The sequence below is a fragment of the Crassostrea angulata genome, chromosome 8, assembly GCF_025612915.1.
Source record: "Crassostrea angulata isolate pt1a10 chromosome 8, ASM2561291v2, whole genome shotgun sequence".
Taxonomy (NCBI): Eukaryota; Metazoa; Mollusca; class Bivalvia; order Ostreida; family Ostreidae; genus Magallana; species Magallana angulata.
The window spans coordinates 53603137-53629288 of record NC_069118.1 but is presented as its reverse complement, the minus strand read 5'-3'; the positions used below and the strand labels follow the sequence as shown (position 1 = coordinate 53629288).

Below are 26152 nucleotides of genomic sequence, written 5' to 3'. Positions count from 1 at the left end.
AGCTTTGTTTACAAACAAACAATTATGAACTCTGTATCTTGCTTATAATTTGATATTTGACTTTCAAATTTTGACAAAGCATTATAAACTTCTATATTTATCAGTATAAAAATTGAAAATGGAAAAAATAAAATTTTAAGTCAAATCGTGTCCAAGTCCCTTTAAGACAGAATGCCCAAGAATATTTATGAAACCCACATAAATGCCATTTTATGCAGATATGATTCAGTTTTTGGGAATTACCTTTTTCTCAATATTTCTGAGGATTAGTCTACCCCCCCCCCTTTCAATTTGCTTCCGACGCCAGTGTAGTCTAACAAATCTAAAACTACTGTACGAAGCCCTCTTAGTCCAAAATTATGCGAATAAATCGTGGTATGAAATACTTTACATTCGAATAGATATGGAACAAATTAACATAAAGCATGTCAAAGTTCACATCGCTAAAGGTGAATATATTTTGGTGTTTCCTTATTATTGGTTGCATGTCAGGGATCAATTATCTTTTCACCGATTTAAGGACCTTTTCCGTAACGAGGATACAATTTTTGAAATGCAATGGTTAATAGAAATTCTGTTTTGGGGGCGGTGCCAATTAAACCCGAAATTCCTCGAAAGCATGTTTTTAGTTACAATGAAGATTAGCCAATAGGTTCATTTTTCAAATTAGCTTTAACTTTAGGATACTTTTAGAATATCTTTGTTTTGAATATTGCTTTAAGTCTTTCTTACTTGCTGTCGTAACAAACGGCAAGTTTATGATAATGATATTTCTAAACCACAGGGACTACAGTAGCTGACGGTTGTCTGATTGTGGAATTCTATATTATTTGTTCCCGAGGACAAAAAAATGATTAAAACTGGAAATCTTATACACCTGTATTCAGTGTATTAATATAAGATCATTCACTGAAAACAAATGTTTCAAAAGTGTATTCATTTATAAAGAACTAAAAGTGGAAAAAGCAAATGATGTCTGGTGTTTTTATTAGGGGTTGGTCATTTTGGTAGTTGATTACCGATTTTTGATGGCTGTTGTTTTGTAGGGGTTGGTCAGTTTAGTGAGTGGGGGAGCCTCGGGGCTTGGGCGTGCCACTGTGGAGAGGTTCACCAAGCAGGGGGCCAGGGTCGTCCTGTGTGACCTTCCATCCAGTGATGGAGAGAAGGTCGCCAAACAGATGGACAACTGCATGTTTTTGCCTGCTGATGTAAGTAATTTCATTTGTGTTGGTAGGTGCTGTAATATACTGATAATATATTTGACTTGATGTAGAAATTTTCTCTTTGTTATATACACTGGTACTTCAAAATAAATCCAGCATATAGCGTATGTAGATAAATGAATGATGACAGACAGATATACATGCAAATGTACATCTGATTCAATTGATTTTTTTAAAGCAGTAAAATAAATAATAAGGTGATTGTTATCTTTTTGAACTTGCCTTATTTTTGGTTTTGTTCAAATATGTTGTTCAATTATTTTTTGATGTCACTTGAACAATACATGTAAGATTTATGAATCAATTTTGGACAAAAATCTTTAAGTCTAGAATGTTTAATTTAATCTGATTTTCAATTGAAGTGTTGGATGTGATATTGTTTTATTATCAATAAAATCAATTTTTACAATATCAAGACTAAGAACTCTACCTGAACAAGATTTATATAAAATATCTTATATCGTACTTTATCCTCCTGAATTCAGCTTTGGGAACATTCTGGTTATTCTATTTATAGATCACCTCGGAAAAAGAAGTCAAGGAAGTTCTAAGAGCTACAATGGAAAACTACAAATGTTTGGATGTGTTGGTGAACTGTGCGGGAATTGGTGTGGCCAGGAAAACCTACAGCATCCAGAAAAACCTCCCCCACCCCCTCGATGAGTTCGAGAGGGTGTTAAAGGTGGGAACTGCATAGAATGAAAAATTAAAAATTTCCATACAATTCACATAACCTAATTTAGCAAAAAAAAACTTTTTAAAGTAAAATTGGTGTTATGGGCACCATGATGCGTTGTTTATTTAAAATTGTAATTTCTAGCAATGTACTGACTTTTCCATTTGCTCTCCTATATATATGTACCATTATATTAAAAGTGTAAAAAGTGGGCACTGCATCAAATGCAAATGTTTAAAATATCCAATGGATATTATCCATACAAATATTGCACAACTTACTGTAAATGTACACATATTACATTTTTCACTTTTCCATTTGCTCTTCAATATACATGTACCATATTTAAAGTGAACAAAATGGGCACTGCATCAAATGCAAAAGTTAAAAATTTCCATACAAATATTGCACAATTTACTGCAAATGTACCGGTACACACATTGCATTTGGCTGTGTATTCTTTTTAGTGTTTTTGTCGGAAATTGGCTTCCGCTAAATCAAGTACATTGCTAAATGCCATGCATATATGTGTAAAACAGGTGCATCTAGAAATCAAGCTAATTCAACTCTATGCTGACTTCTTGAAAAATCAATTTCCACCAAATATCATACACGCCAAATAAAATACCTAATGGACGCTGTAAAGCAATGGTTTAATATGCATATGCTATGTCAATTTGATGGATATCGTAGTAGAAAAATTTCTTGATCATTTGGGCAAAATTTCCATGAATAAAACTGCTAAAAAAATTGTTACAAACAAAACATTCTAGAAACAGCCAAATCATCCTAAAGATTCACCCAGACATTGAGATATATTTTAATACTATGAAAGATTGGCATTCACAATAAAATAAACTTTTGAAAGTGGTGAGTTAAACAAACATACATCCATGTTTGCAATACTTTAAACTCTATTGGTTTAAATTAGTAAATACAAAACTACAAACTCTGCGTGAATCCAATAATTAAATAATAATTGAGGAATGAACCTATTAAGAAGATTCTTCTCTGTTTACAATATGCATTTCCAGTACACATTGATATTGAATTTTTTTAGGTTAACACATTGGGAACTTTTAACATGATACGTCAGGCGGTGATTCTGATGGCACAGAACGAGCCCAATGAGGACAAGGCCCGAGGGGTGATCATCAACACCTCCAGCGTCGCCGCATTTGATGGACAGATGGGTCAGGTGGCTTATGCAGCGAGTAAGGCCGCAATCGCAGGAATGACACTACCCTTAGCTCGAGACATCGGAGAGTTTGGAATCCGAGTGTGTACAATCTGTCCAGGTAATGTTGTGTACAGTGTTAACAGGTAATGTTGTATACACTATGTACAGTTAAGGTCAAGATCTAGTAAATGAAAGGTGCCTACAGGTTTATAAAATTTAAGATATAAATTCTTTTCATGATGCTTCATAACAATAGCCTTGTTTGATAAGGAGTACCATGGCTAAAATTTTAGGAAAACACAATGAAAAATCATGTTATAAACTGTCATTTTCAATGAAATATGAAGGAAATAAACAGATTTTGGAGTTTTGTCCATTTTTGACTATTAAATATATCTAGAATGCCTATTGTCTCTCCAAAAACGGAATGAAACGAGCTCTTGACTTGCTCTTTAAAATGATGTCAAATTGAATATAGGTATCAGGATTACTTTTCCAATGATTTAACATTAAATGTGAAGAAAATGTTTAATTCCTTTAGAGCCGTAAAGTACGGGAAAACAATTCTTCAAATCAATTATGACGTCAAAATGGTTCTATCACCAAAAAGACGCTCAGGAATCATTTACTAGATCTTGACCTTAATGTTATGTACAGGTAATGTTGGGTACAATGTCTACTGGTAATGTTGTGATGACGACTGATCGACATCATGTGTGATATTTATCTCTGATTGGATGATGTCATTGTGTGGTATAAGTCTTTGATTGGATGATGTCAGAATTTGATAACTCTCTGATTGGTTGACACCGTAGTGTGATTTTAATTATTGATTGGTTGATGTTATTGTTTAATTTTACACTTTGATTGTGTAACAATGTTACGTTTGACATACATGTATGTTCAATGAAATTTCAATGGAGCTGTTGACCATTTTATTTCTAGGTGTATTCGACACTCCTTTGCTAGCAGCCTTGCCACAGAAAGCAATTGATGCCCTGACCAAAACAGTTGTTTTTCCTCAGAGACTTGGAAAACCTGATGAATTTGCACAGATGTGTCAAACAGTTGTTGAAAATCCTTATCTGAATGGAGAAACAATCCGATTGGATGGAGCTCTCCGAATGGTATGACAGTCCTCAATTCCTATTGGATCAGTATTGCTTATTGTGATGTCATAGACTGAGAGCACTGTAAACTGAGAGCATTGTGAAGTTTTGATTGGGCGAATTAATGCAAAATGACAACCAATCATATGAAAGTTGTGAACAAAGATTTTTTGTTTCATTGCTGTAATGTAATCCAAGAAATTAAACAAGATGAAAATGCTGTGATGTGTTTTTGATACCCTACAAATTTTTGTACAATAAAATGTTGAAAAATTAATGAATTTTTCACTTGGTTTATTTCAATGTTAATTATGGTCCTTGCTTACTAAGACCATGCACAGGTGCTTTGGTCTCCTATATGCATACGTATGATGCCTAATGTCCATATAACCAGTATTATTTAAGTATTGAATCCTTATTTTTTGTGATTTATAGGTCAAAATTTCTGTTTTATCCTAAGGGTAAGTTCAAATTAATGGAAGAGCCACTGTAATAGCCGAAAGCGTGAACTTTGATTCTCGCTTGTGACGTTGCATTTTACAGCGTTCAACGTTTGTGACGTCATAATAAAACTCGTCATTTTAACCTTGGAGTACCTTGTGTGTGTTACGGTCTTACAACTGCAGTACCTTTTCACACACTTTACATGCAAAAAAATATTTGGAATGTAAATATATGTATATTAGGTATCATACATGTATATGCATGCATATACCGGGGTAATGAAGGGAGATTTTTCATCTGAATCATTTTGAAAATGCAACATGAATGTGGAAGCATCCAAATCATGTTACGGTAAATATAATTCTACTATAGTTGAATTGGAACTCTATTTCAAAAATCACAAATCAATATTAGATAAATTGTGTTTACAAAATATTGGGATAATTTTAGAACAGAAATAGTGTAAGACAATTCTCCATTGCTTTTTTCCACTCTTTTCATGATAATTAATTGTAATATTTAAAACATAAATTATACAAAGCCAACTAGTATTTTCATTACATTCAAAAGTTTTGAATTGTGCACTGTATCTTTAAAAGCTAGTTGCTTTCTCGAGTGGCTGCTTTCCATGATAAGAAATTTTTATTTGGAATTGATAAAACTCGTCACCCAGACATACTAATTTTGAATAAAAGAAAGAATTTTTCGATCAGATTTATTTTCTTTGATTTTACTTTTGATTTTTCGTGCATTTCAATGTACATGTAACCATTGGCATATATATGTATTAAGTATGTTTAAAAAACTAATTAATTATTTATTTCGTACATGGTTTTACTTGAATATACATGTACTTACATGAAAAAACACATTTAGTATTCACATTTTACAGCCTTTTTCAACGAGCAGATACAATCTGATTAAAATCAGATCCTCGATCCGCTCCTTATTTTATCATCGCTACACGAGGTGTTACGACAATAGAAAAAAAGGAGCGGATCAAGGATCTGATTTTAATCCGATTGCGGTCAGATGATTGTTATTATAAACATGTACTTGAATTGAACGGTACTAAGTATTTAAGTGGGGAATAGCAGAATAGATAAAATATAATTGAAAGTTTAGGTTACAATTTTTTCAACAAATACTGTATGCAAAATATTGCCATTTAGATGTTTGTAAATGTAGATATTATATTTCGATTTTAATTGAATTTAAGCTTTAAGTCGTGTAAGGCTTTCTGTGGGAATCCTTAACTTTACAATCATAATTCAAAATACATTCATTCAATCATTAACAAGTATAGGATTTTAATTGGGGGGGGGGGGGGGGGGGGGGGTTAAAGGTTTAGAACTGACTGACACATACTTTATAAGACAACACTACATGATATCTAAGAAAAATTATGTTCTTATGACAGCTGTATTATTATTTTGATAAATCATACCGTCTTATAGTTAATATATGTATATTGTGACGATTATGCACTCCTTTTTTTCCATCACTTTTTGACAAATTTTAACAAAAATTTTAAAATATGATAGCGTGAGCGGTTTTTGGAGAGAAAAAAAAAGACATTAAATACTAAGAACACGATAGATAATTTATTCTTCATAATATATAAAAGCAGGGATTCTGGTGCAGCAACAGTGGACTCCCAGTGTGGCCATTGGTACCTGTAAAAGATGGAAAAAGAAAAAATAAGTAAAATTAAAAAGGAAAACAAAAGAAAAAAGGTTTGAATGTTATCATTCACCCAACCCGCCAGACTTGGTGTGAAGAATAATCCTTGGCATAACTTTTTATTACAGTACAATACTTTGGTTGAATCTGATACATGTAGCGAGATATACAGGACTACTGAGGTCATTCGTAGAAACTAAATGCAGAAGATTTTGTATACAGAAAGACAGTCGAGTGGAAAGAAAAATGGACAAAATCCAAGACGGAAAGCAGAAAAAACATTGTGTTTAGAACTTTCGGGGGTGGGGGGGGGGGGGGGGGCTTAAGGTGGTATGGGACATCTGTCGATGCGTGAACTTTGTGAATATGGATAATTGATACTAAAAATTAGAGAAGAATAGACCAGGCAGCAATTTATTAAAGTCACTTCACTTTCGAAAGTTGTCAGGAATGGATAGCAGGAATTTTAGGCCCTAAACGTTTAGGCCCATATGTGTTTAAGGACTAAATATTTAAAATGTTTTGGCACCATTGATATTTTTTCCCTTCAATTCACTTTATTTACAAACGTAAAATTTTTATATTTTTGATTAGTTTAAGAAATAATTTTTCTATGTTAATATTCTTGTTATTACATTGATACGTTGATCTACGTATTATGTAATATCCATATTACGGGTTTTAATTATTAATTAAGCGAGGAAGTAGGCGTAGGTGACAATATAAATTCTACAATAAATTATTACCAAAATTGCACAACTTTAGATAGGGGTAATATAAATTCAAAACGAACTTTTAACAAAAATCCTCTTGACATTTAAAAAAATAAACCACATATGCATCCAGGAAGGCATGCTACTGTTTTACGTGGAAGTTACACAAGTGCTTGAAAATCAAGCCCAGGTCTTCTCATCCCCCCCACCCCCGAAAAAAAACTATCCAAAATTGAAATGACCTAGCATTAGTACAAAACTGGAATAGTCAAACATCTTACACATTATTTTTCATCTCATAAAAAAAATCGGCCCTGTCGAGGGCGGAAACGCACCAAAGTCAAAGGGGATTCGGGAATTATTTTGCCTCAGCTATGCCACCTAAATAAATCCACCCCTGCTATATATAAGTTAATCACGTGACGATCACAAAGGCCAACAAGACCAGGAAGAAAAATACCGTAATCGCCATGTTGGATTTTTGTAAAGGTTTGTTTTTTAATTAGTGAACTTAATTAATTACTATTTCATTTTTCCACAAATTCAAAATAAAATAAATTAAAAAATGCGTTACTTAAAAAGGTCTTAATCAAGAAACTCAAACTATTGTATACGTGTGCACGTTCAACATGCAAATTAGATGGACATTAATTAAATGATTTTCTGGAGTATGATAAACTATAATAAGTGATCGACTTTTTTTTCTTCAGAATATCTCTTAAAATCCCATCAAAGTGTCTGACTATGGACCCTGAGTACAGCCTTCAGGATGTGTTACGGTGTCATCTCTGTGAGACCCCGGGCCCCCCCTATGTACTGTGTCATTTGTAACAAATATCTGTGTAAAGCATGTGAGGGGGACCATATATCAGATTTTTCTAAAGAACACAAAGTGGTGCCATTTGAAAAGAGGGGATATACTCCAAAGTGTCAAAAACATCCCTCAAAAATATGTGAACATTACTGTAAACAATGTGGCATTCCTATTTGTGCAACATGTCTTTCCTCTGAAGAACACAATGACCATCATTTTTTTGAAATAACTAAAACCATGGACAACAAAAAAGAAATCATTCAAAAAAATTTACGTGAACTAGAGAAAACCATTTATCTTAAATATCAAGAGATTGCATCCATTATCACAGACCAGAAATCTGCTCTGAATGAAAACTCAAAGAAATTAACAACAGAAATCGACAAACACGGAGAAGACTTGCACAGAGAAATAAACATCATTATCAGAAACATGAAATCTAACGTGGAGGAAATGGACACCAAACACCTGGCTGTCTTAGACAAACAGGAAGATGAAATTAAACACACCATTTCTGAAATCACACAGACCATTACTGAACTGAAGACGTTACTGGACTCCAATGATATCAGCCGTGTCTCTGCCTACAAATCCAGGAATGATGAATTCAGAAGATTGCCTCCTAAACTCACAGTGTCCTTACCAAGTTTTACTCCTCAGAAGATCAACCAAGAACAGCTTTATCAACAGTTTGGTTCCCTGTCAGCATCATCTCTCGAAAAAGAAGAACATGGCTACACAATGGAATCTCCTGGTGCTGAGTCCTCTCCCCCGGACAGACCGCTCATTGATGTACCACGGATCATCACACAGATAAACATTGAGTATGGAGGATTTAATCCATTAACCAGTGTGTCCAGTCTGAGTGATGAGGAGATGTGGACGCGTGGTTATAATGACAGTATCATGGGACTGTACAACCTCAGTGGGAAACTAGTGAAGTCAGTCCAAACCAAGTCAGGGAACGATCCACGGGACATAGCAGTGACAAGGAGTGGGGATCTAGTTTATACTGATTACTATGATAGAACTGTGAACATAGTGAAGAATACACAGATACAGACAGTGATCAGACTACAGGGGTGGAGACCTCACGGTGTCTGTAGTACCTCCTCTGGTGACCTCCTGGTTGTCATGGACAGTGATGATGGTAAACAAACAAAAGTTGTGTGTTACTCTGGCTCCACAGAGAAACAAAGTATTCAGTACGACAACAAAGGACAACCTCTCTATTCATATGGTAGATATAACATTAAATACATCAGTGAGAACAGGAACCTAGATATCTGTGTGTCAGACCATGGAGCCCGTGCAGTAGTGGTGGTCAATCAGGCCGGGAAACTCCGGTTTACCTACACTGGTCCTCCCTCTACTACCAAGGAACCATTCAATCCACTCAGCATCACAACAGACAGCCAGGGTCGGATCCTGACAGCAGACCGTAACAACCACCGTATCCACATCCTGGATCAGGACGGACAGTTCCTCCGCTACATTGACAACTGTGATTTACAGGATCCATGGGGTTTATGTGTGGACACCAGAGACAACCTCTTTGTGGCTGAGTTAACAGGTAAAGTGAAGAAAATACAATATAACATGTAAACAAACAGTGTTTATAATAATCAAACTATTTGTTTATTTATTTACATGTAACATTAGTGAAGGAAATCGAAATTACAAATGAAACAAACCATGTTTTATAATAATCAAATGGTTCATGATATTGAATTACATTTAAATAAAGTAAATATTACATGTAAATAAATTATTTTTGTTTGATAATTTATATTGTTTACATGTCAATCAACAATCTGTATTACATTTTGTATGTGAACAAACTACATATAACTGACTGTGTTTACATAATATATGTCAACTGATTGTTTTATGCATTAAATGTAAACTGTGTTTATATATTGGATGTGATTGTCAACAGACCAAATGTGGTGATTTAAAACTCCAAACATTGCGTGCCATCAAACTGTGTGTGTAATATTATTATATTTAATATATGTTAAATTTGAATACAATGTATATTGTTTATATGTGTATATTAAATAATAAATGTAAACTAGATCTCGTTACGAGTAACGAGTAGGTCTTCCGTCCGATTTTGTTTTCATATGATACGATGAAATATCGATATTCTCTGCCAAATCTGCGATCTTGGTGAATCTAGGTTTTTTGTCTCGAGACCGAAAACGGACGAACAAAAGAGGTTTATGAAAATAAAAGCTAGGGTTTTTTATACATATGTTTAGTGTACACTACTGTTAATCATAGCAGATGAAACACCAAAGATAATCAGTTAAACTTGTGAAAAAAATGAATTGTTTGAACTCTTCTGGTGAGTACCGGAAGTGACGGTTGACAAAAGAAAACCCGTTAAATATATCTTCAATCGATTGTCTATCATTTATAAAAGTTTGTGTCTCAATCACTTACAGTGACTAAAATCTCGCTGGTATCAATTTTGTAAAAAAGGCTAAGTACCAAAGATATTTGAAATCTTGCTTGTTTTCAAGTTATCTGTAATATAGTTTACGAGTGTCTTGGCTCCTCATTTAAGGGGCCAGCCCCTTTTTCTTGAGTTCAATCGAAAGTTCTCACGAATACTAACATTTTTTGTTCTTACACCCATCTAAAATTGTTGTTCATTTTTGAGATACAAATGATTGAATATTTTAGGGGCCAGCCCTATAGATCCTTAATGGGGACAGACTTTGGAGTTTTGATTAGTGGAATTGATTAGAATCATCAATGCAAACATTTTCTTTTCTACATTGCCTAACAAAATATGTCTCCTTCTCTAGATATATTGCATCAAAGTTTAAGTACTTTGGCCCCTTAAAATCCCTAATTACGTCATAAATGGGTGTGAAAATGATTTTACCTGATAAATATTGCTACAATCAACAACTTTGCTTCTATATTGCATTACAAAATTTTGATCGTTTTTAAGTTATTTGCAATAGAGTTTACGAGTGTCTTGGCCCCTCATTTAAGGGGCCAGCCCCTTTTTCTTGATTTTGTTGGAAAGAACGTTTAATTATCTACTATTTTTGTTATATATGTCTTAACAAAATATCAACTGATAAAAAGATACAGATGAAAACGTATGAAGAATTTGAATGAAAATTCGTACCCAATTTTCGTGCCTAGGCGAGCTCCAAAAAATGGCGCCACTGGCGTAAAACAAAATAATAGTGCACAACTTCAGACTATAGACTACCTATCCTGAAAATTTCATAGTCATATCTCTGATAGTTTCTGAGATCAGCTCTGCACAAAATAGGTCGTAAAAATGTACAAAATGGCCGATAAATCGTTACCGGAAGTGCCGACAGGAAAAATCTCAAAAACGTATGAAGTTTACATCAAGACTCATCTTCTCTGAAAAAATGGTCGAAATCGGTCGAATAGTTTTCGAGAAATCTCGTGCACAAAATTTGTGGAAAAAAATAATAATAATAACTAGACACGATCTCGTTGCGAGCAACGAGGAGGTCTTCCGTTCGAATTTTAGAATGAAATATGACATCATCCACTTTGATTTTCGACAACAAAACATATTATGGAAAAAGGAGTGAAGTACTAATGCTTTATTGTATCGCTTTTTATAAGTTCTCTTGCTTTTTTATATACTTGCATTTCTTTCAATTAAGATAGAAAAGATCAAAGTTGTTTACCTCTGGTCCCTAAAAACCCTAATTGGGTAACGCAAGAAAATCATTATATTGTTAGGATATATAAACGCATTATACCTAATCTAGCTTTAATAACCTTTCACAAAATGGCTCTCATTAAAGGGCTATAGATAAACGGTTTTAGTCAAGAGCTCTTTGATCCCCTAATTTAAGGGGCAAGTCCTTTTTTCTTGGATTCAAATGAAAGGACATTTAATTCTAAACACATTTTGTCAACAAGTGTTTAGAAATTCGTTACCGTTTTGGAGATATATGAGAAAAAAGGTTTTAGTGGTCGATCCCTATTCTCCTTATAGGGGCCGTTTAACGAAATTTTGAAGGTTGCATTTTGTTGAGAACATCATTTTGAACAACTTTTCTTCTGTATTGCATTACAAAATATATTTCCTTTCTGAGATATGGGTGATCAAAATGTTGGACTTTTGGCCCCTAAAAACCCTTAATTACGTAACACATGATAAAATCATTACATTGCTTGAATACATAACTATAAAATAAACACATTTGCTTCTACAACATTTCACACATTATCTCTCAGTAAAGGGCTACATATTAAAGATTTTAGAGCCCTATGGTCCCCTTATTTAAGGGGTCAGCCCCTTTTTCTTGGTATCAAATAAAAGGTCATTTAATTCTACACCACTTTTGTTAAACAAGTGTTTAAAAATCCGTAACCGTTTTGGAGATATATGAGAAAGAAGGTTTTAGGGGCCGATCCCATAACTCCTTTTAGGGGCCGTTTAACGAAATTTTGACGGTTGCATTTTGTTGAGAACATAATTTTAAACAACTTTTCTTCTGTACTGCATTACAAAATATTTCTTCTTTCTGAGATATGGGCGATCAAAATTTTGGATTTCTGGCCCCTAAAAACCCTTAATTACGTAACACATGATAAAATCATTACATTGATTGAATACATAACATTGAGATACACACATTTGCTTCTATAACATTTCACATAATATTTCTCAGTAAAGGGCTACAGATTAAAGACTTTAGAGCCCTTTGGTCCCCTAATTTGAGGGGCCAGCCCCTTTTTCTTGATATCAAATAAAAGGTTATTTAATTCTACACAAAATTTGATAAACAAGTGTTTAGAAATTCGTTCCCGTTCTGGAGATATATGAGAAAGAAGGTTTTAGGGGCCGGTCCCTTATTTCCTTTTAGGGGCCGTTTAACGAAATTTTGACGGTTGCATTTTGTTAAGAACATCATTTTGAACAACTTTTCTTCTGTACTGCATTACAAAATATTTTTCCTTTCTGAGATATGGGTGATCGAAATTTTGGACTTTTGGCCCCTAAAAACCCTTAATTACGTAACACATGATAAAATCATTACATTGCTTGACTACATAACATTGAGATAAACATATTTGCTTCTATAATTTATTACAAAATATCCCTCGGTAAAGAGTTACGGGTAAAAGATTTTAGAGCCCTCTAGGTCCCTAATTTGAGGGGCCAGCCCCTTTTTCTCGATATCAGCTGAAAGATCTTGTAAATATAAACTTTTTTTACATTACATATTTTAACAAAATATTTTCCAGAAAAGAGATAAAGAGAGAAAAGCACAAAAAATAACGACGCTTTTTTAATGTCAATTTTCGAGCCATAGCGAGCTTTGGCGCCAATAGTGCTAAACATACAAAACAACAATCATGCAAAACCTCAATCTTTCCTTTATCAACCGTAGAAATTTGAGCTCAAAATCTCTTATAGTTTAGGAGAACGGCCGCAGACAAAATACCCATATAAAAAATAGAAAAATCTCAATATCTCCAAAACAGATGTGACGTCATCAATGTAAAAAATTTGCTATCAAGTTCAGACCACTATCTATCACATCTGAAAATTTGATGGAGATCGGTGGAGCCGTTTCTGAGAAATCGCGTGCACAAAAATGGGAAGAAAAAAAAAGAATAAAAATAATAGGGAAAAAGAAACCGAAGAATAACAATAAGGTCTTCCGTTGGAAACGGAAGACCTTAATAATAATAAGAAATCGTACGAAAACTATAAGGTCTTCCGTTGGAAACGGAAGACCTTAATAAACTGTATAATTATGATGTGTGGTTGATTACATCAATAACATAGGTTCTTGACATTACAAACATTTTTTTCTCAGAGGTAGAAAGTTCTCTTAACTTTACACTGCTATATAAAAGTACATCATCTCATAGTTAGGAAAACCATCTACCACTGAGAAGAAATATTTGTATTATCCAGTGCTTAATCGGGTCTCAATTAAAAAATGAAATGCTTTCGTGTTTTCATGTGTAATGTGGGTTTAGAAGACAATGAGAATAGCAGAAAAAATAAATCACTCTAAATTGCCTTCGATGGTTTTAAAATTTTCAAAATTGATCGTTATTGTCGATCAGCACGTTTCACAGAAGGAACAGCCAATTCTTCTATGTATTACAGTTACCATGGTTACTATAACTACTTAGAAGTCTAAGGTCAGCCCGTGTTAGTCCGTATTTATCAAAGTTTGGATTATTTTGTGATGGATTGTAACATAACAACAAAGATAGCACGGACTGACCTCAGACTTACAAACAGTTGTATAAGTCCCATATATGGAAGAATTTCCTGTACCTTCTATTCAATGTACATGTACTAACTGAGAAAACTGGTAACTTGCAAACTTGCCTTTAATGGATAACTGAGATTTAGAGAGAAATTAGGAGAGAGAGAGAGAGAGAGAGATGTAAAAACATGTATAATTAATACAAGAGGCCCATGGGCCACATTGCTCAACTGAGAAAACATAGTCATAATAAAATCAGCTTTATTGAGTCATATACAAAATATTTGAACAATTTTGTAAATGAGGTCCAGTATAAAAATATCTTAAAACTCTACCCCCTTATGTGGCCCACACCGTACCCTCAAGGTTCATGATTTGAAGAAACCTGAATCTGCGAATGCTTTCATACAAGTTCCAGCTTTTCTGGCCGATTGGTTTCTAAGGAGAAGAATATCAAAGACTTTTCTCTATATATTCCATTAAAAAAAATTGACCTTCTCACCCCAATGTGGTCCCACCCTACCTTCAGGTTAATGATTTGAAAAACGTGAATCAACTATATCTGAGGATGCTTCCATACAATTGCAATTAACAGATTTTCTGGCCAATTGGTTTCTGAGAATAAGGTTTTGAGAGATTTTTCTTTCTTTTCCTACGTAAAAATTCGACCCCCCAATGTGGCCCTACTCTAACCCCGGGGATCATGATTTAAACAAATTTAAATCTACTCTACCTGAGAATGCTGCCACACAAATTAGAGCTTTTTTGGCCAAATGGTTTGAGAAGGAAAATTTCAAAGATTGTGCTGTATACAATCCAATGTTAAAATTAGACTCCCATTGTGGCCCATCTTATAAGATTAGGTAATTACCCCCCGGGATCATTTTTTGAAGAAACACAAATCTTCTCTATTTGAGGATGCTTCCGCACAAGTTAAATTTTTCTGGCTGAACGGTTTTTGAGTAGAAGATTTCTTATTAAAAAATACCAAAACATTTTTAATAATTCTTAATTATCTCCTCTTGAAAGATGACGTAACCCTTCATTTAAACAAACTTTAATCCCCTTTACCCAAGAATGCCTTGTGCTTAGTGTGGTTAAAATTGACCTAGTGGTTCTGGAGTCTAAAATATAAAAAGTATATGGACAGATCGACTGATGGACAGACAGACGTCGGACTAAAAAATTATCAGAATAGCTCACTTTAGCTTCCAGCTTAGGTGAGCTAAAAATGGCTTCTTTTGGTGATTCATTTGGGCTATAAAGGAAGAAATCATTGCAGAAAATACATAATCCTTTTGGTTATTTATGTTTTTTATCTGCAACGGTAGCTACCATCACACCCACATGTACCACCAAAGAAAGCATTTTTTTTTTAAAAAATAATTTCAAAATTTATAAACAAAAAGTTATGAATTTTATGAACAACTTGATAGGCTTTATAAGGATCAAATAACATTAGTTTTAAGGTACAAACCTCCCAATGAAAGTCTGTAGATTCTAAGCTAAATTGCTATGTAGGTAGTAGTTACTTTCAAGCTGTTTTTGTCTGCAGGGTCTGAAAAATGCAGAAAATTATAAGTCATGGTGAAGAAACCTAATTATATATTTAGTACAATTACTGTATTACAAGATTTCATCTTTATTAAAGTCCTAGGACAGCAACTGCAACACCAGTAATATTTGTTGATTACTTGATGATTAAATTTTTTCTATGAATAAGAATATCTAATGTTGAAAATTCAAAATATGAAAACTGCACTTCAGATTTTTTGTTCACCAGTAAAATGTATGAGTTATCTTTCTTTGACCTCAGTCACTGATGGATGAGTTATTTCCCTTTATTAGTCTGATGATACCAAGTTGATATTCAGGCAGGCTTCTAATAAAAAATCATCTTACATAACTAACAGTACTTAAAAATTAGTTGATTTTGTGACACCTATACCTGTAAATTAGTTGATTTTGTGACACCTATACCTGTAAATACGTATAAAGTGTGACCCTTATCATGGATCCACTGCTTGACCAGCTGACTGCTCAGTGATGACATCCTATTTCAGAAAATTGAGTTGCCGGAGGGAAATGCCTTTCAGACCTGTGATCAAATTTGGAAATAATTGGTGATAGTTGATAATAAATTAGTTAAAAAAACCCACATTTTTTTCCCCTCAGTTTAAACATACCGGTACATAATATTCTAGCAGCTAGAGTTTTTGCAAATTTTTGTATATATCAAGAATTGAGGCAACCCCACCCCCCCCCCCCCCCCCAAAAAAAAAAAAACCAAAAAACAAAACAAAACAAAACAAAAAACTAAAAACCAAAAGACCACACAAACAGTGCCAATAATTAATATCAGAAAAGTCATATCATATGAAGGAGACTAAGGCTGGTCAACAAATTAACCATATTATTTGTCCTAAATTTTGAAATATGATACATGTACTTTTGGCTAAATAGATAAACTAACTTTTAGTAAAGAAAATAAATATCCATAAGATCTTTATGGTGGTTAGGAATCAACTCTCCCAAGGATCTTTATGGTGGTTTGGGACTCGATATCCACAAGATCTGCATAGTGGTTTGGATTCCCCAAAGGATCTGCATGGTGGTTTGGGATCCCCCACAGGATCTGTTTGGTGGTTAAGGATTCCCCACAGGATCTGCATGGTGGTTAAGGATTAATCTTCACAGGATCATGCAGTATGGTGGTTTGGGATTCCCCACAGGATCTGTATGGTGGTTAGGGGTTCTCCACAAGATCTGTGTGATGATTTGGGAATCTTCACAGCAATCTTCAAGAGAATAAATGGTTCAGACCAATTGAGTGTCGCCATCTCCTACGGCAGAGGAAGGCAAATGATGATTAATTTCAACAAAGTGTTTGAAAAAGAAGAAATCAACCATGTATTGTAATTACTTCAAATATTACTTAAATATATGACAACACATCTAATCGAATTTTTAATATGAACTAAGAGACAGTCACATTAATACATTGATTCACAGATTGTTCACATTATTAAATGTAAAGAAAAGATCTTAATTAAAAGGGTGATTGGGGCACAAATAAAAATGTTTACATTTAAATCAAAGTAGTCAATCTTGCATATTCATATGCCATGCCAAATGTAGTACATATATAGTCTCTCTTAAAAATCATTAATGAAACAGAAAGTTCAAATAAATGTATATGTTCAAAATTCTGTAATATAACTGTATATTATAACTGGCCTCTAAGTTATAGCGTAAGGGAAGTAACTCTAAAGAGATATTGCCATTCTCTACATATGTTCCCTACAATATACATGTATATACATTTTTACTGTACATTTTTATCAGATTTGAGCAATTTAGCTGCAGGCCGTAAATTTAAAACAAACTACTGAGAAGCTTGGTCCTCTTCTTTCAAAATCTTTCAAAATAAATTAATATTTTCTCAGCAATGAACATGCACATGTACATGCATGTACAGCCTTAGAGGTTTCAGAAAGGCTTTTTTCACTCCAGTATAGAAACACCATACATTTAAACTTCAAAGCTTTGTATTATGTTATAAGTGTAGTAATTAGCGTCCAACATGTATACTTGTTTGACACTATATTAAAATAAATAGTGGATCAGCCCCATTTACTCATGGCAGAAATCCCTTGCTAGTCGCTTTAGCGCCTCTTATAATTAATCCTAATACGAGAATGGGGGGGGGGGTGCCAAATGTTTTGATTGCAACTTTGGACAGGCACGTAACAGCGTTTTTCAAAGTAATTAAGGAATTAAGGGGTAACAATTAAATTGGGGATGGTTTTATCTGTTGAAACATGTGTGTTTGGTTTGTATAACTGTGTGATACATACCTATCTGTACATTATCAATTTCAAATTTTCAAGTCATTAAAACATATCATAAAATATTTACTTACATGTAGCCCGATCACCTACATAATTAATAGAAATACCAAAGAGTAAAAAACTAGTCCAATATACAGAGACTTATAGGTTGACAAATTGGCGAACAGCCGAAACCTAGCTGTCCTGATCATGCATAATTTCCAATTTTGTTTACTAGCATAATCCTTAGATGTAAAACTGTATATAAAATTAACCTCTGCATGTAAAATAACATATACTTCAAGCCAGAAACACAGGCTATATACATGTACATTCTTTTCCTGATAAAAATATCACCTAAAAGCTCCAATTTATTTGTTTTATCATTAAACATACCAACTTACATGTACATACCGGTATACTAGATGATGTCACCATTGACAGAGTTCTGCTGCAGCCCTTGGGTGGGACAAACCTTCCATTGCATACCACAAATGACAAGATAACTTTTGTTTTGTGCATGCATGCCTATATAGCTCTTTAATGATGGTCTTCTGAAAATAAATAAGAATTTATTTGTTAACCAAGAATTTTCACTGGTCACATGTAAGTGGGGATTCGTGTTTGGTAAGTAAAATTGTATAGAACAGCTAGATAAGCTTTGTAGTCTATCTTTCAAAGCAATTATTTATAAACGGTATACCAACAAGAAACATCCCTATCCAAGAGACCCATATAAGACAGGTACATCACTCACAGCAACAAATTGTCAGAGAAACTCTTGGTAACTTGGGAAGATGAACACATGACAGTTGCAATTCAAAAAACCCTGTAGACTTTTTATTTAGTTTTGGTTGTGTAATCTCTAGTCTCTACTGACACCTGAAGCGGTAGAGAAGCATTTTTTTCAATTCAAGTGGATGAACGCAGTTGGGTATAATTAACAACATTTATCTATGAGTATGATTATCGAAATATCAAGTAAAAGCTGGTGGTGAAAACAGAAACTTGGGACAGCTGTTTCAAAATATGTCGTATTCGTAGTTTTACATAGAAAACTATAATGGGCAAACAGAAACTTTATAAAAGCATTTGGATGTCAAGTTTTTTGCCCAAAAAATAAAATATGGAATTTATAATAAATTAAAAGGAAATATCTGGTATTTATAACTAAACCTTTTAATTTCATAATGTAATATTCATAAAATGATAAGGTTGAAACCTTTGAGTACGAAATATTCTGAAACAGGCTATTTGTGACCTTGACTGGAACTCTTCAGCATTGGAGATGTGAATGAGTGTGGAAATGAATTGAAAAATAAACAAGTTCATATTTTGTGGGATATAAATCTTTTAACGGTAGGAACCTAACATTTTATGTTGATAGGGAGTTAAAGGGATGTTCAAAGTAAAAAGTTGAAGCAAGCAGAAGATTTAATTCAGCGTATTTCTAACATAACAACCGGCCGAAGTTGGGGCAAATTTTCCCGAATCACTTTGTGTGGCACTGGTCTGAGATTCGGAAGAGACGTCCGTCAAAAAAATTTCAGTCTCGACGAATCTCGCTGAGATTACCTGAGATCAAACTTTTTCTTCTTCAAATCTTCGTCTGTGGACCTCATTTGTGGCAGACACCAACATTTTTATGCATTACGATCCCGATTATAATTGAAGAGTCTTTTATGCGCACCAGAGATGCAACACACACATTCTATAACACTACAGCAGTATACTTTTATTTATCCCGATTCACGCATACATTTACTGGTAAAAATATTTATTCTGAAACAAAAGCGTAAAAAGACAATCTGCAAATTGATTGGGAAAAAGACAATTGTTCACAATGTTTGTAAACGAAAACTACTGGGTACATTTTCACATGTTCTCTACTTATTTCACCTTCATAGCGTCCAGTTTATCTAAGGTTTCTCACTTATCAATATTGTTGTATGAACAAATTTTGAGAAATGTAATATTGAAATCTTTAGAAAAAACAGACCAAAAACATATTTTAAAAAAAGGATGGGGGGGGGGGGGAGGGAGGGGGGGTCAGTATATATTCACCCCCTGTTTTCCCAAGATCTTTTTGTATTAAAGATAGACAAAAGAGACAATTTCTCTATGATTATTACTATTTGAATTGAAAGTAAAGCTTTCTGTATAATTATCAAGAAGTTTATAAAAATAATTCAGTCCCCTGAATATTTTTGCAATTGCTTTGCAGGCACGTAGCATCGTTTTTGAAAGTGGGGGGGGGGGGGGGGGCAGACCCATCCAAAAAATCTTGACAAGCCAAAAAAAAAAAAAAAAAAAGAAAAAAAAAAAAAGGGAAATTTAAAGTTTCCAAAAATCTTCAAAATCCTAATCCGTGGGGGGGGGGGGGGGGGGGGGGGGGGGGGGTCGATTTGACTACTTATTTCCTTATTTTCATATCAATTTTTTACTAACTTCAAAAAAAGTGGGGGGGCCAACTCGATGATAATTCATTTTTTTATATGTTAATTTTAAAAAAAATTGTTCCTGCGAGAAAAAGTGGGGGGGGGGGGGGGGGGGGGGCAGGCCCCCCCCCCCTGGCCCCCTCTGATGCTATGTGCCTGCTTTGACTTGTGCTCAGGCAGATAAATACTGCGGGACTAGCATGCTGGCAACCCTATCTAATATTCAACAATGGTTTTGGGCTTTAGATTCTTATAAACAGAGAATATGATGATCTACTTCAAGAAAAACCAAGGAATTGCCAAAAGATAGAATTATTGAATTTCTAATCTGCCGGAATGATTTAGGGTCACCCACATAGAAACGTAACATTGGCCTTATTGGTATATAATTTGAATACATGTTATATTTTGATGAACGATTGGAACAAATAGAATAAAAATAGAACAGAATAGAATATAATAATGAAAGGGAGTTCATTAAAAAAAAAACCAACCCTCAAAATCAAGTCCCAAAATCTGAGTCAAATAAAAAGAAGTTCAGTTCCATGATTTTAAACTTTAAAAATAGTTTCTATGTTTTTATTCATGTTAATCCACATTACAAAGATCATTCAATGGATGAAGATTATCCATCGGGAAAGATCGCATTAATTAATTAAGTAATAAGGAATGATCATTGTTGGAGTGTTGTGAGGTGATCGTTATGGAGGAATGATCATTTTTGGAGTGTTGTGAGGTGATCGTTATGGAGGAATGATCATTGTTGGAGTGTTTTGAGGTGATCGTTATGGTCGAGGCGTGATGTTATCCAATAAAGGCCGACGGGCTTAATGATAGATTTGATCACACAAGACCATATATAAAACCATTTGAACAAGACATTGGACTTTCGGTTGGACGTAGCTATCTATTTCTTGGGTCAAAAAAAATAAAATGACACGATTTCAAGCGAAACATGCACCGATTGCGCAGTCTTAGCTCAAAAGCCAGACAAATCTCGCTGATTTCAAAGAGCAATGGCTTAGTGGCCAGCAATGAAAAAGATTGGCCTACGTCACATTGCTGTTTGGCACAACTACCCAAAGTCCAAGCTCTTGTTAAAATGGCTCTAATGACAAGCTCATGCATTATCTGCATATTCCTTATTCCTTATATTTAAAGCATAATTTTCTGCAACTATGCCACTTAATTTTAAATTATTGACATTTTTACGTTAATTTCATTTCGTATAGTTATATAAATAAAACCCGCTTGTGTCGCAACAATACGTCATTATTGACATTGGCAAAGTTATCGTAATATACGTTAGAAATTTGATTTGTAAGCGTAATGTTATCGCAGACAAAGACAACTGGAAAATGTTGAAATTACGTGATAAATGGTATAATTAAGAAACACGATTTACGAAACTCATATACGTTTATTTTCTTTATTGTCCGGCTGGCCGGGCTTTGTTTTTCGGGGATATGTGGTTTCGTTTATTTCGCGTATATTACATTAAGAATATACTGTTACGTCTAAAATTGATTCTACATAAAGATATATACAAACCCCTTCCCAAATGCAACCAACCTAAACACATCTGTGCGTCAAATCATCATTGAATTGTGTTGTTGTTTTTTTTTTGCTTGGATATGCTTCCAAAAATAAATATGATTTCTGCATTGGCCCCGTTTTTATAGCCGAGTTATCGTGAGTTGCATCATCACACGCGCTCCTATCGTTGTCCCCGCCCCCACCGCTGGTATTTTACCGTCGTCTACTACACTGTATGTGAGCCCAACATCACGGTGTATTGGGACAGACAGTGTCCGTGTTATATCCTCCACATCACGGTGTACTGGGACAGGCAGTGTCCGTGTTATATCCACAGCATCACGGTGTACTGGGACAGACAGTGTCCGTGTTATATCAACAATATCACGGTGTACTGGGACAGACAGTGTCCGTGTTATATCAACAATATCACGGTGTACTGGGACAGACAGTGTCCGTGTTATATCCTCCACATCACGGTGTACTGGGACAGACAGTGTCCGTGTTATATCCACAACATCACGGTGTACTGGGACAGGCAGTGTCCGAGTTATATCAACAATATCACGGTGTACTGGGACAGACAGTGTCCGTGTTATATCCTCCACATCACGGTGTACTGGGACAGACAGTGTCCGTGTTATATCCACAACATCACGGTGTACTGGGACAGACAGTGTCAGTGTTATATCCACAACATCACGGTGTACTGGGACAGACAGTGTCCGTGTTATATCCTCCACATCACGGTGTACTGTGACAGACAGTGTCTGTGTTATATCCACAACATCACAGTGTACTGGGACAGACAGTGTCCGTGTTATATCCTCCACATCACGGTGTACTGGGACAGACAGTGTCCGTGTTATATCCACAACACACCGTGTACTGGGACAGACAGTGTCCGTGTTATATCCACAACATCACGGTGTACTGGGACAGACGGTGTCCGTGTTATATCAACAATATCACGGTGTACTGGGACAGACAGTGTCCGTGTTATATCCTCCACATCACGGTGTACTGGGACAGACAGTGTCCGTGTTATATCCACAACATCACGGTGTACTGGGACAGGCAGTGTCCGAGTTATATCAACAATATCACGGTGTACTGGGACAGACAGTGTCCGTGTTATATCCTCCACATCACGGTGTACTGGGACAGACAGTGTCTGTGTTATATCCACAACATCACGGTGTACTGGGACAGACAGTGTCAGTGTTATATCCACAACATCACGGTGTACTGGGACAGACAGTGTCCGTGTTATATCCTCCACATCACGGTGTACTGTGACAGACAGTGTCTGTGTTATATCCACAACATCACAGTGTACTGGGACAGACAGTGTCCGTGTTATATCCTCCACATCACGGTGTACTGGGACAGACAGTGTCCGTGTTATATCCACAACATCACGGTGTACTGGGACAGACAGTGTCCGTGTTATATCCACAACATCACGGTGTACTGGGACAGACGGTGTCCGTGTTATATCCACAACATCACGGTGTACTGGGACAGACGGTGTCTGTGTTATATCCACAACATCACGGTGTACTGGGACAGACAGTGTCTGTGTTATATCCACAACATCACGGTGTACTGGGACAGACGGTGTCCGTGTTATATCCACAACATCACGGTGTACTGGGACAGACGGTGTCCGTGTTATATCCACAACATCACGGTGTACTGGGACAGACGGTGTCCGTGTTATATCCACAACATCACGGTGTACTGGGACAGACAGTGTCCGTGTTATATCCTCCACATCACGGTGTACTGGGACAGACGGTGTCCGTGTTATATCCACAACATCACGGTGTACTGGGACAGACAGTGTCCGTGTTATATCCTCCACATCACGGTGTACTGGGACAGACAGTGTCCGTGTTATATCCACAACATCACGATGTACTGGGACAGACAGTGTCCGTGTTATATCCTCCACATCACGGTGTACTGGGACAGACAGTGTCCGTATTATATCCACAACATCACGGTGTACTGGGACAGACGGTGTCCGTGTTATATCCACAACATCACGGTGTACTGGGACAGACACTGTGTTTTCAATATAATTTTGATTTGCAAAAGGAGCAATTTATTAAAAGAGTAAAGGTGTGAAGCACCAAATCAGTAAATCCTGGGATATCGGAATAGTCTGTAAAGGTATTGTTTGTTAATACGAGTACATTTGTCTACTGTCTTTTGAGTACCATGTATACTGTACAGTGTGTAGAGTTATTATCATATACAGTTAATGTTGTGAACTGTCTGTCCAGATATTGTTGTGTACAATGTGTACAGTAAATGTGTACAGTGTAGATGTACAATGTGTAGAGTTAATGTGTTCTGTCTGTCCAGATAATGCTGTGTATAATATGTACAGTAAATGTGTACAGTGTGTAGAGTTATGTCGCCTACTTTCTTACCAGATAATGTTGTGTACAATGTGTACAGTCAATGTGTACAGTGTAGACGTACAGTGTGTAGAGTAAATGTTGTGTTCTGTCTGTCCAGCTAATGTTGTGTACAATGTGTACAGTCAATGTGTACAGTGTAGACGTACAGTGTGTAGAGTAAATGTTGTGTTCTGTCTGTCCAGCTAATGTTGTGTACAATGTGTACAGTGAATGTGTACAGTGTCAGTATACAGTGTGTAGAGTTAATGTTGTGTACTGTCTGTCCAGATAATGTTTTAAACAATGTGTAAGTCAAAGTGTGCAGTATCGGTATACAGTGTGTAGATTTAATCTTGTGTAGTCTCTATCCAGATAATAAAGTGTACAATGTGTACAGTCAATTGTACAGTGTAGATTTTCGGTGTGAAGTGTAAATTTTATGTACTGATTGTCCAGATAATATTGCGCACAATGTGCACGGTACAGTGTAAATGTACAGTGCGTAGAGTTAATGTTGTGTACTTTCTATCCAGATAATGTTGTGTACAATATGTACAGTCAATATGTACTGTCTGTCCAGATAAAGGTGTGTACAATGTGTATTGTCAATGTGTACAGTGTAGGTGTACCGTGTGTAGAGTTTATGTTGTGTACAGTCTGTTTAGATATGTTGTGTACTATGTGTACAGTCAATGTGTACAGTGTAGGAGTACAGTGTTCAGATTTAATGTTGCGTATTGTCTGTCCAGATAATGTTGTGTACAGTGTGTACAGTCAATATGTACATTGTTGATACAGGTACAGTGTGTACAATTAATGTTGTGTATTGTCTGTCCAGATAAGATTGTGTACAATGTGTACAGTGAATGTGTACAGTGTCGGTATGCAGTGTGTAGAGTAAATGTTGTGTACTGTCTGTCCAGGTAACGTTTATTCAAAGATTTGTTCCAGGTGCACGGCTTTGATGTACACGGCTTATTACTCTGGTTTTCGTACATTTCTAAATTGAACAGAAGACGGGCGATTTGTGCATAACTTTGTGAAAGCTTGAAAAGAAAATTTCAAAAATTTAATTCGAAAACTGAATGCTGTATTTAATTACTTTGCTGGACATGTACATCTGGCTGAATGGATAACCACTGGTTACTCTTTGGAAACAACTTACCACTGTGTGTAAATTTGTTTTTAATTGATGTATGGCATTATATGATCGAATGTATTGAGACCGGTATTTTACTGTTATTTGATTTGCTATTATTTTATAAATATATATTTCCTTGAAAATGTATGTCCCTGTATTTACTGTCGATAACAAGACATTTTCTGACAAACACACGTTCGGTTGCCATTTTTATTCAATAGTTTTCTTTATCTTTTTGAGTAACAGGCAGGTTGATTTTATCCGAAAACTTACTTGACTATCCTTCAGTAAACTCTGAAAAAGACGGTATGCAAGAACAATCGCCACATTATGCTTTGTGTCCTGTTTGATTGACGCTTTGTTGTGATTGATTGTGATCAAACTTTCTCATCTTTAAGTCTGGGTTTTGTGATCGGCCTCCTTTGTGTCCGTGTGAGGCATTCGGCATACATGTATCTTACTATTTGTGTACGCATTGCACCTTGCACTTCTTAATTTACTATGTAATGACAGCCTCGTGTAAATCTTTAATAACATGCAGATGACTAAAACCTTAATTTTAATGCGTTTGCCTTGAAAGTGATAGATATTCATACAGTTACCTACATAATGCTTTAAATTATTTTTTTTTTATACATACGCGAAATGATATTAATCGGAAGTACAATTCGCCTACTAAAAAAGCTTACATCAACAGAGCTGTGACCAA

The 26152-nt window shown here is 35.2% G+C and overlaps 2 protein-coding genes and 1 long non-coding RNA gene across 3 annotated transcripts; 2 read left to right on the top strand and 1 right to left on the bottom strand.

Moving 5' to 3' along the window:
* The first annotated feature begins 390 nt into the window (after nt 1–390).
* LOC128159502 (3-hydroxyacyl-CoA dehydrogenase type-2-like) lies at nt 391–4465 on the top strand. Its single transcript, XM_052822620.1, has 5 exons — nt 391–449; nt 1047–1208; nt 1741–1905; nt 2960–3197; nt 4025–4465. Exons 1-5 carry the CDS (start codon nt 426–428, stop codon nt 4210–4212), a joined length of 777 nt encoding a protein of 258 aa, XP_052678580.1. The 5' UTR covers nt 391–425; the 3' UTR covers nt 4213–4465.
* A 1749-nt stretch (nt 4466–6214) lies between these two features.
* On the bottom strand, nt 6215–16983 carry LOC128159533 (uncharacterized). Its single transcript, XR_008240154.1, has 4 exons — nt 16561–16983; nt 16068–16185; nt 15565–15645; nt 6215–6308 (listed from the first exon to the last, which is right to left on the bottom strand). It is a non-coding gene; the product is annotated as an uncharacterized LOC128159533 (long non-coding RNA).
* LOC128159478 (E3 ubiquitin-protein ligase TRIM71-like) lies at nt 7258–9915 on the top strand. The gene is made up of 2 exons (XM_052822594.1): nt 7258–7517; nt 7739–9915. The coding sequence occupies exon 2, from the start codon at nt 7798–7800 to the stop codon at nt 9445–9447; it is 1650 nt and encodes a 549-aa protein (XP_052678554.1). The 5' UTR covers nt 7258–7517; nt 7739–7797; the 3' UTR covers nt 9448–9915.
* Nucleotides 16984–26152: the final 9169 nt, after the last annotated feature.